Here is a 12,240-nt window from a genome sequence, read left to right on the forward strand (position 1 = left end):
ACCCCAGTACCACAACTATGTTTTTAAAGATTTTGCTTCCTACCTTTCTTACAGAAAAGAAATGATAATAGAGATCAGTTTTTACTCCATTCTTAAAAATGGTTGTAGTTTTTGTATAAACTAAGTATATTTTATGTGAATTTATCTATGAATGTGACATTTTCTCACTGTTTATTATCAGTCTATTAATGTTCAAGGATATTTGTTATGTTTATGAAATTTAAAGATCAAATTTTAGAACTCATTCTTTGGAAAATAAATAAAAACATTATATAAAAATATTTTCCTCCTATGACTGTTTTTTCTAAAATAATGATATTTTTATAAATGAAAATGTTATAATTTCTGTAGTATTGTCTTATCATACAAATTTTATGTTAATTCATAGAAATTTTACCTTCAGATTTTGGGTTTTTCACTCATTTATATAAACTATGAAATATAAATTACTATAAATGATGTTCCTAGATAATGTTACTACTAATTATTCTGTGAATGAAACTTTTTTCCCAATAACATCTAAGTGCTAACTAGAAATAATAAAATGATTCAAATATGCTCTTTTATGAAACACAGAATTAATTTCCATGTCCTCTAACACTCAGGGTCTAATAATCATTTTATATAAAAGGAAGTGGATATCAATTATAGAGTTAAGATTAAGTTTGTAACATTTTCTACCAAAAATATATAATTATCATCATTATGCCTTTCAAAAAAAGGTGACTATTGAATTCAGTCTACTTTTTATGTACTATTTGTAGGACACAAAGAATGAATATAAGATGTAAAGTTACTTCCTTGTGGTTTAATAATGTAATATAATAACAAGTCTCTCTTAACAATGACAGCATTTCTGATAGCTTTAGAGCTAGAAGCTTATTGTGGCCCATGCGACAAAACCAAACATGTATTCTCTGTTAGTTACAAACACTCTTAGAAATACATTCTCCATACAATGAACCTGTGATGCTCTCTAGTGCTTTATGATTTTTTTAATTGTATGCTTCAAATCAACATTGTTCACCAAAATATTTTGCACTTTCTCCAAATAGTAAACACCTTTGGCTTCTACTTAGTTGAATTTATCAATCTACATTTCATCACAATCTATAGAACGCATACAAATATGGACCATAGCTTAGCAACAGTCATTTTTCTGATTTTATACTAGTACTGAATACACTTTTTGATGATTCAGTGAAGTGCGACCTTTGTTCCCACTAATTTCTGGACAGCCTCTTTCACATCCTTGTTTCTCAGGCTGTAGATCAGAGGGTTCAGCATGGGGTTGACAACTGTGTAGAAGACAGAGGCCACTTTAACTGCCTGCCTAGAGTTTTTGGAGTTGGGTACACAGTATAGGGAAAGTATGGTTCCATGAAATATGGTAATAGCAGTCAGGTGAGAGGCACAGGTAGAGAAAGCTTTGCGACGTCCACTAGTCGATTTGATTTTTAAGACTGTCACAAAAATGAATACATAAGATGTGAGAATCATTAGTAGTGTACTCACTTCATTGAAGGTTGCAAAACAAAAGAGTAGCAGGCTGGGGATGTGTATATCAGAACTAGAGACAGCAATGAGGGCAGTATATTCACAGAAAAAGTGGTTGATAATATTAAAGCCAGAAAAATTTAGCTGGAGAGCATAGCAGAGGAGAATCAAGGGGGAAAAAGTACCCAAGAAATATGATCCAGTTACAAGCAGGATGCACAGCCTCTGTGACATGGCCACAGTATACAGCAAAGGGTTACGGATAGCCACAAAGCGATCGTAGGCCATCACCGCCAGTAAGTAGGACTCAGTCACCACAGCCACACAGGACAGGAAGTACTGCAGCAAACAGCTGAAGTAGAGGATGGTTTTATCAGCCAGGATCAAGTTCTCAAGCAGCTTGGGCGTGATGATGGTTGAGTAACAGAAGTCAACAAAGGAGAGGTGGCTGAGGAAGAAGTACATGGGAGAGTGGAACTTGGTATTGGTATTGATAAGCACTATCATCCCAAGGTTTCCCACCACGGTGATGATGTACATGAAGAGAAAGATCAGGAATAGGGGGATCTGAAGCTCAGGATAGTCTGTGAACCCCAGAAGGGCAAAAATAATCTGCACACTCACATTTCTTTCAGTTGGCATCATCGTTCCAATCAGTGAGCATTTGAAGCATAAGAGTCTCCTGTTTAATTCAAAATTATGTGACAAATGTCAAACAATTCTCAAATAACAATAAAAATGACATTGTAGTTTGATTATCTGCACAAATCTGACATTGAGACTTTTTTTTAATTCCAAGAAATAGAAGATTAGAGAAATCTAACAGAAAAGATATAGCAATATCATTTTGATCATCTTTTGTGTTACTGTGTCACTGAAGCCCAGGCAGATTCAAAAGAAGTTTAATGTTTTCTTTGTTAGTAGATTGCCAAATATTGAGACAAAATATCTCTATATGTATACACTACTCTCATGAATATTGCTGTGTCTGCATTAATGACTTTACATAGAAAGAAAGATCAAAGAGCATCTTAGTAAAGTAACACTTTCACAGCAATGAAAAAATCTGGATAAACTTACTTGCTACAGAGAAAGAGTCACCATGCTTCTGGTGCTTTGTGAATCAAGTACAGCAGAAAGAGAAGGCCGTTTATGTTCATGTGATATCACTGGGGACAAAAACTCTAGAGAAAATCCAAGAAAATATATTCCACACAGGCCTCAGAGCAGACAATTAGGATGAACACCAAATCTCAACTTAATGAAGCTTTAATAGTGAGACTTTCCTTGAAACGACACAGAAAACATTGGACTCCCAAACTCTGTTAGTATATAATTAAGACATTCTCAACACTGACATTAAAATAACACCCAAACACTGCCTCATCTCCTGTTACTCTCAGTGGATCTCTTTGGATTGGATAAGAATATATAGCACAGGCAAACTCAATCCCTTTTGTGAGACAGTTCAAAAGGCTATGTAGGTCATGTAAGAAACAAAACATAAGAAAACTGTCTGGCTTGCCCAATGTATTATGCAAGTTGCCATTCCATTTGGGCTCTATAACCCAGAATTCATTTCCTAAGGTCCATTTGGCAGATAGAACTTGTTCAGAACATTGGGTAGAAACACAACAATTTATCGAGTATATCTTCAGGATCAAGGTAAAACTTTTGAAATATAATTTTTTCATTTTAATTCTTTTCAGTCCAGCATTTTTCATTTTATTGAAAATAGCCTTTTTCCTCAAAATATGTTATGAGTATGTTTTCCCCTCCATTTATTACTCCAAGTTACTTCCTACCTCCCCTCCTATCCAGATCAACCACCTTTCTTTCTCTAACCAGAAAACAAAATGCTCCTAAGGTATAAAAATCAAACATAAGATAAAACAAAAACTACTGTATTGCAATAGTATAAAACAAATAAGCAAGGGAAAAGAGCCCCCAAAGGCAAAAGAACAGATATAGATACAGAGGTCCACTCATTCAAACATTCAGAAATCCCATAATAACACTAAACTAGAAGCCATAATATATATGTATGGTACTGGTATAACTGGATATCAAAATGTAAAAGAATGTAAATAGATACATATCTATTGCCCTGTAAAATACTCAAGTCCAAGTGGATCAAAGACTTCAACACAAATCCAATTACAGTGAACCTGATAGAACAGAAAGTGAGACGTAGACTTGAACACATTGTCACAGGAGATTACTTCCTGAATATAACACCAGTAGCATAAACACTGAGATCAAAATTTAATGAATGGGATCTCCTAAAACTAAAAAGCTTCTGTGGACAAAGGGACATTGTCAATAGGGCAAAACATCAGTCTACAGTATGGAAAAAGATCCCTACCAGCCCCACATCTGACAGAGGACTGATCTCCAAACTATATAAAGAACACAAGAAGAGCTGGGCGGTGGTGGTGCACGCCTTTAATCCCAGCACTTGGGAGGCAGAGGCAGAGAACTCTGTGAGTACGAGACCAGCCTGGTCTACAAGAGCTAGTTCCAGGACAGGCTCCAAAACCACAGAGAAACTCTGTCTCAAAAAAAAAAAAAATAAATAAATAAAAAATAAAAATAAAAAAAAATAAAAAAAAAACAACAACAACAAAAAAAAAAACACAAGAAGCTTAAGTAATGTCGTTCAAGTGAAAAATGAACTAGTAAGGAATTCACAGATTAGGGAAGAACCAAACTGATCTTAGGTACTTTATCATCAAAAAATTAGAGTTCAAATTGCAATTATAAAAATATGTTTATAAGAACATTATGGGCATAATTAAAGTCAGGCCCCATACTTCCAGCTGAGTTTGTGGCTGCACTACATTTGTTGTGGGTGACAGGTGCATATATTTGTTTGTATTTAGACACATAGAGCCAAACTATAAGTCATCATGGAAAAAAGATAGACAAACCACTTCTTGTTATTACCGATTTGCAGGAATCTAAGGTATAGTTTTTTTCAAACTTGAGATGCACAAGCATCTTCTCACTTTAATTATGCATGTTAGCCTAAAGTACAAATATGAGATTTTTTTTCAGTTCTGTTAAGTGTAGAATTAAGCTTAATATATTTCATTATATTAATGATTTGCAGGTCTGGTGACAGGAATTAAGAATAAAATGCATTCAATCCTAAACATATATTATATGTTCCTAACTATTAAAATAGCATTTTAGTATATAAAATCATTGGTAAGTATTGCTCATATTAACAATTAACAGGACATGAGTTTAACTTTTTTTATGTCATGGTATTGTTGCATCATTGTGGGACCTACTGTTGTTGGAGTTTTTTCTAATCTAGCCCCACGTGGGAATACAAAAATGTTGAATTTCTTTTATTGTAGTCCCATGCTGGAATGTCAAAATGTTGTTGGTTATTTTTTCTCTTTAATATTTTGGGGGACCTACCACCCAGCTCTCAGATTAATCAAACATGGAGGCTTATTATTACTTATAAATACCCAGCATTAACTTGGCTTGTATCTAGACAGCTTTTCTTAATTTAAATTATCCCATCTACATTTTGCCTCTGGGCTTTTCCCTGTTCTTACTTCTGTCGTCTTCCTTTCACTCTGACTCCACTGCTGGCTGGGTGGCTGGCCCCTTCTTTTCTTACTCCTTAATCTCCTTTGCTCCTTCTTTCCCTCCTCCCAGATTTCTCCTTCTGTTCATTCTCTCTGCCTGCCAGCCCCGCCTATCCTTTCTCCTGCCTCACAATTGTCCATTCAGCTTTTTATTAGCCCATCAGGTATTTTAGATAGGCAAAGTAGCAAAGCTTCACAGAGTTAAACAAATGCAACATAAAAGAATGCATCACATCTTTGCATTTGTTTATGCTGTGGAACATTAAATAAATGTAATACATCTTAAAATAATATTATAACAATCTACATAATTAGTCTCTCAGAGAAACAATCAGAAACTCAGAATGGCATTGTATGAGCATCATCACTAACACATTTGTACATGGGGGCCAACATTATCCTTAGAGCCTCTATAAGCTAACAGACTTTTGGGTCAACTCATATATTAGTTAGAGATTTAATAGAGTCCCAGTCAAGAATCCCAAGCCATTCTTTATAGAAATAAAAAAAAAAGAACTCCTATGGAAACATATACATGATGGGAGCCCATTCTTTATTAGGCAAGCTACAGTCCCGCTCTGAATCTCAATAAGATGATTAGAATAATTACATGGACGTTCAATTACATGTCTTCAGTCCAACTCAAAAGGCACAGTAACACAGCTTTTATGAGGAAGTTTTCAAAGTACATTCCCTGTGAATGCTGATCTACACCACAGGATATGTGTGTATTGTGCAATATATAATATATAATATTAAATATTGTATAAGTGTGAACTTGCTGCTCATATGTTACAAAGCACAATTATAAACAGAATAAATATGACATAATCATATCACATATTATGAATAATATTTCCATTAATAAAAATTACAAAATCATTTGTTTCCCTCCACTGTTTTTGAGTTCTTTCTTGATAAGTTTAGAGAGAAACTAATGTTTGCACAACAAACATTTTAACAACCAATCAATCTCCCTACATTTCATTTACATTTATTTCATGGCAAGCTTTTTCAAATAATAAAACATTACCCCAAATTTTAATATAAATTGATCTTTTCATTGTTTAATACTCTGTTATTTTGCATTTTATCAAAAATGTGCACCCAAATTTTTAAAACACTCTATTACTTATGCTAATATTTTATGCATTTTGTGTATACACTCAAATATTCAAGTGTATATTTGAGTATGATATGAAATATAACTCATATCTTTTTTTACCTAGTTGCAAGTTTTCTATTATTGTCATTAAAACAAATTGTATTTTCTCAATGAAATTATAATGAATGTTTGAAACTTAGAAGACAGGAAATATGTGAGTTTATTTCACAATTCTGTTACTTAAACATTCCAGTGCCTTTATTATTCAAGTATTTTTTTAACAAAATTGAGCATCAATTTAGGGAACACAGAACAACATTCTTTTATCTTTTTTCATTAATTAATTTATTTATTAAAATTTTCCTCCTCCTTCCCTTCTCCCATTTCCCTCCCCCTTCCCCTTCCCTCTCCAATTCTAAGAGAAGTCAGGGTGCCCTGCCCTGTGGGAAGTCCAAGGCCCTCTCCCCTCCATCCAGGTCTAGGAAGGTGAGCATCCAAACAGACTAGGCTCCCAAAAAGCCAGTACATGCAGTAGAATCAAAACCAAGTGCCATGATCATTTGCTTCTCAGTCAGCCCTCATTGTCAGCCACATTCAGAGAATCCGGTTTGATCACATGCTCATTCAGTCCCAGTACAGCTGGCCTTAGTGAGCTCCCATTAGATCAGTCACAGTGTCTCCTAGTCAGCATCATTTCTGATAGAAGAACCATGGCTTGTTCTAAGAATGAAATCCATGCCCCAGTCAACTCCTAACTCCCCTACAATACACATCTTCAGAAACAGAGCAATCATGTGCTTAAGTTATAATACTCACAAACCTAAATAGGTACTATATATTTCATTATTGTAAGTGTTCTGATTTTTATTTACATTTTTCATGCAGAAGACTTTTGATTTTGTAAAACTGTAAGGATAAAATTTAACTAAGACTGCCTACATGATCTTTCTTCAAGTCTCAATATAACTATCAATATAGTTGGCAAGTTTTATTTATTTATTTATTTATTTATTTTCCCATTTATTTATTTATTAAAGATTTCTGTCTCTTCCCCGCCACCGCCTCCCATTTCCCTCCCCCTCCACCAATCAAGTCCCCCTCCCTTGTCAGCCCATAGAGCTATCAGGGTTCCCTGTCCTGTGGAGTTGGCAAGTTTTAAAATCATAGAATTATTGATTTTTTGTATGTGCTGTTGCCTTTATTAGTTATGTTACTTCTATACACTTGAAAATTAAAATCCTATAATCACATCTAAAGTCCCCCTTCAAACATAGTATAATACTAACTATCACAGGTAATTCCATATTTAAGAATGTCTGTATTCACAATTTTTGTCAGTTTTATATTCTGATATATTTATTGTTAAGAGTTTGTTTAATGAGTTTTAAAGAACCTACATATTGTATTTTAGTTTATGCTTTTAAATATTTGAAGACATTTAAGATGTTTTGGTTTCCCTTTACATAAACATCATTATACCAGTCAGAATTAAAAAATATCATAACATTTACCTTCCTAAACAAGAGTCATCACTAAGAGCTAGATTCTCTATTCTCGGTAATTTCATGTAGGTCCCGATTCAATGAAGTCAAAATGAAGACTACTTTTTCTATAAGTGATAATATGCAGTTAATGAATTGGCCATAATAACTTCAAGTCACTACCACCCTAGAATCATCCTGAATCTGTCTGAAGTTTACTAGAGAACCAGAAACTCAATGCTTATCCACTAAGAGTTTTTGCTTGAGTGATTGATTAATGAAGCATAGGACTATGTATTTATGGACAATTTGTTAAATCAATATGAAATCTTCTTTTATTTTACTTATAAATTATTCTGATACATTTCTGAATTACTAAGTATAAGAAACTTATACTTAGTATAAACTTATACTATATACTTAGTGTAAACTGCAGCAATGTTTTCAAGAGACTTGTTGATACCTCTTCGTTAATCATCTAATAAGCTTTTATGAACCAGGTTTGAATTAGACATTAGTTCTTGCAACAACAAATATACTATGCAAACAAGTAATTTGCAAGTAAAATCAGAGTGATAATTTTGTGAAAATTGTCACATAGTTATCTAGAATTAGTTAAACCAAGAACTTTGGAGCATTAATTATTGGGACTTTGTGAATAATCCTAAGATTTCATATTCTATTGTTCTTTAGTAGTTAGGATTTTATGAGATTATAATATAGTCACAGAATCTGTCTCCTGTCAGTTTTAGGTCTGACTTTCATTGCTTTCCTTCTTCACTGTTGGTATCTTCACTTTCCTACTTCTCACCACTGTCTGTCACTTTCTGCCTGTTCCTTCATGATTTCATGTTATGACCATTATAAAGTCAAACTACAAAAGTGAAAAGGATATTTCAACATTTCTGTCTTTGTTTCCACTCTTTCAGGAGCCGTTTTGCTAGTCTATAAGTTCATATTCCAATTACACTTCATTTGTATTTTCCACCTTATTTATCCTGAAGTTCTTTAATTCAGGAGAATAAAAGTTTAATTTTGCATTTCATGTAAACATCTACAATATGCAGTACAACCATGAGGGCAACAATTCAAATTGTCTTTGCACAATGGCTATGGAGTTTAGCACCTGAAATACGTTGTCAACACCTTGACTAAGAATGACACCCTGTTACTCCAATTACCTTGTGAACAAAACTTTTTGTTCAAAAAAACATCATTACTAGATTTCTCTATAGATATGGGGCTTAGACTTCCAATTTCTTCTGAGTTCTAAAATGTTAGTAGATGAAACACAGTCTGTGACATGAGGTGAGTTAGATTTCTCAAGTCTGACTCTGTTTACAACCAGGTGAGGAGTCTAATGTTCTATGGATGTCTTCATGCACTTAGGCCTAAACACTAAAATTTACTAGTTTAGGAGACAAGACTTGAAACTCTTGTTTCAAGTAATTCAGTAAAATTCAGTTTCAGTTATTCAGTAAAGTCACAGGTGCAAATGGATGGTCTATAGCATATAAGTAACTACAATTCTAACTAACAATTGTTAAATAATTGCTCTTTTTCAAATAGTCAATGTCTGCATCAGATGTATGAATTATGTCAATATCAATATACTTGCTGTTATGTTAGATAGTTATGGTAGAACCTAAATAAAATAATTACATCAATATGATTCTTTCCAAAGAAAATGAAACTAAAATAATTTCATTCAGGTATCACACGAATAACAATAAACAATAGCCATTGAAAGATTACACTATCACAAAGGACAAACTGCAAGATTAGAATATACTTTAAATCCTATCACTCTTTTCTCATACAGCAGAGAAAGTGTTTAATTTATAAAACTGGAATAAATTGAACTATATCATAATATACACTATGGAAGTAATAGATATATGTGTATATTATCATATTTTATTTGGTAAATTTATCAATATTAGAGTTGTCTGATTAAAATTAAATACATTTTTGTTCATTTAGGTATTCTGTGTTCATGTCTGGACATCTCAGTACTGATATATATTAGGAAAGTCAGTTTGTTATTAAAAATACAATTTTTGAAAAGATTTTAAAACTCCACATTATTTATTAAATTCTGAGAAGACCATAATGATAATTTCCTTTCTCTACTTCCTAAATCATACTTAGATTTATTCATTATAGGTGTACAAAATTATATGCGCAATTTAGCTCCTCAATAAAGTCTTTTCTTGATAGAAATAGCTACAAATTATCAATAAATATATAAAGTATATTAAAATCATTAAAAAACCTGTTTGGTTATAAGGAATGAAAAATACATTTTAGGTAGACTAACTTCCTCACAGTCTCTTTAACATCTTTGTTTCTGAGGCTGTAGATGAGGGGATTCATCATAGGGATGACCATGCTGTGGAAAACTGTGGCTACTTTCACGAGAAATAGTGAGCTTTTAGATTTGAGCACGCAATATAGTAGAAGAACAATTCCGTGACAGACACCGATAGCTGTGAGGTGGGAGGCACAGGTGGAGAAGGCTTTTCGGAGGGCCCCCTTCGTGGGAATTTTGATGACCGTGACAACTATGAAAACATAGGAGGTGATGATGATCAGGAGGCAACAAGCCTCATTAAACATGGAAATGACTAGACAAGCCATTTGGCTGAAGGAGGTATCCGAGCAGGACACAGAAAGGAGGGCAGAGTACTCACAGCAGAAGTGATTGATGACATTAGGTCCACAGTAAGAGAGCTGCAAAAGGACATATGTAAGGGTTGAGGAGAAGATGAGAGCCCATATGTAGGTAACGACTACTAGGAGAGAACAGAGCTGGCGAGACATAGCAACAGTGTAGAGCAGGGGGTTACAAACAGCCTCGAACCTGTCATAGGCCATCACTGCCAGCATGAACATCTCTGTAATCACAAATGTACAGCCAAGAAAATATTGTGCCATGCACCCTTCAAAGGAGATAGTCTTGTCTTCTACAAGCAAGAGGCCTAACAGCTTAGGTGCAATTACAGATGTGTAGCAAAAATCAACAAAGGATAAGTGGCTGAGAAAAAAGTACATAGGAGTGTGGAGTTTGGGATTAATCCTGATGACAAAAATCATACCGAGGTTTTCCAACACAGTGACTGTGTACATGATCAAAAATCCCAGGAAGAGAGGCACCTGGAGGTACGGGAATTCTGAAAAGGCCAAGAGAATAAAAGAAGACACCATGCTTCCATTTCCCTCATTCCACCTCTGGCTTCTGTTGGAAGAAACCACAGAGTTCATCCTGAGCAGCAGTCTGCAGCAGAGGAGTGGGTATTATGGAAGGCAGGCACGCTTCCAAAATGAGCTGCTGGAATTTCATGTATCAAATCTGTATCAATGACTTCTTTTTGACATGCTTCATCTCAATCATGGCCCACTTTCTATTTGAACATGTCATGTGTTTCTCACTGAATGACTCATGTCTTTTCTCTGTAAATAACAATTCAATCATTATAAAGCCTTATAAATTATTTATATAAAAATAACAAGATATACTAAAAGGTGAAATAATGGCACAAATATTTTTTAAAAAGTCACAAAAAGCCATGAAATTGTACTTACATCTCAAACAATAGTAGAGAAATCATGTCTGGTATTGCAAACCTATCCTGCTTGCCCTGGCTGGTGAGGCCATGGACCTTAGAAGAGAAGCTACTAATACTAATTCACTGAGTCAGTATAATTTCTAATTGCTTTCTAATACTTATCCTTATTTTCACAGAAAAGCATAGTTCACACCTTCATCAAAGGAACTTGTTTTGCAGCAGATGGAGATGATTATAGAAAACCACAACAGATCAGAACACAGACAATAACTGACCACAGGGTGTCTTATCCTATTTAACACAATTGTGGTACTTATAACTAATTCTAAGTCAGTGGTTCTCAGCCTTCCTAATGATGTAACTTTTTAATAGTTCATCCTGCTGTGGTGACCCCAACCATAAAATTATTTATTTACTTTTTCAAAACTACAATTTTGCTACTATTGTGGAAAGTAATGCAAGTAACTAATATGAAAATATCTGATAAGCAACCCCCAAAAGGGTTGTGATCCACAGATTGAGAACAGCTGGTAAAAGCATATTATAGAAGAGGTGACAGAAATCGTTAGAGGCAGAGAACGAGGACAATAAGTCAGTTGTTAGGATGAGTCTTTTATATATGACAGAGTATCTGCAACCATGAAATTTCAACAAGATCTAAAATAAAACACTATTTTTTATGCCTACTAAGATGAGGGAATTCTCACAAGGCTACACTCCTAGAGGACAAGTTACTGACAATTAATGGTTACTGAGAGAAGAAGAATCAGTCTTCTCCAGGGACATACTCCCTGATAGTTTAGCCAATCCCAAGAGGTCAGTTCTAAATAAGATTGAACAATACTAAATGATCTTAGCAGCTTATATTTATAAACTTGAATTAAATATATATATATAATATATATAATTATAACTAAAGAATAATAGACATTGAGTTTCAACGGAGGAGGAGGCACCCAGGAGAAATTGGAGAAAGGAGAGTG

At 34.1% G+C, this 12,240-nt stretch overlaps 2 protein-coding genes across 2 annotated transcripts; both read right to left on the reverse strand.

Moving 5' to 3' along the window:
• Positions 1-1,197: 1,197 nt before the first annotated feature.
• LOC121466586 (olfactory receptor 5D14-like) lies at positions 1,198-2,142 on the reverse strand. Its single transcript, XM_041680368.1, has one exon. It carries the CDS (start codon positions 2,140-2,142, stop codon positions 1,198-1,200), a length of 945 nt encoding a protein of 314 aa, XP_041536302.1.
• A 7,829-nt stretch (positions 2,143-9,971) lies between these two features.
• LOC121466569 (olfactory receptor 5D18-like) lies at positions 9,972-10,952 on the reverse strand. Its single transcript, XM_041680350.1, has one exon. It carries the CDS (start codon positions 10,950-10,952, stop codon positions 9,972-9,974), a length of 981 nt encoding a protein of 326 aa, XP_041536284.1.
• Positions 10,953-12,240: the final 1,288 nt, after the last annotated feature.

The sequence above is a fragment of the Microtus oregoni genome, unplaced genomic scaffold (assembly GCF_018167655.1).
Source record: "Microtus oregoni isolate MIOR12 unplaced genomic scaffold, Mior012 000033F_ref0000390, whole genome shotgun sequence".
Taxonomy (NCBI): domain Eukaryota; kingdom Metazoa; phylum Chordata; class Mammalia; order Rodentia; family Cricetidae; genus Microtus; species Microtus oregoni.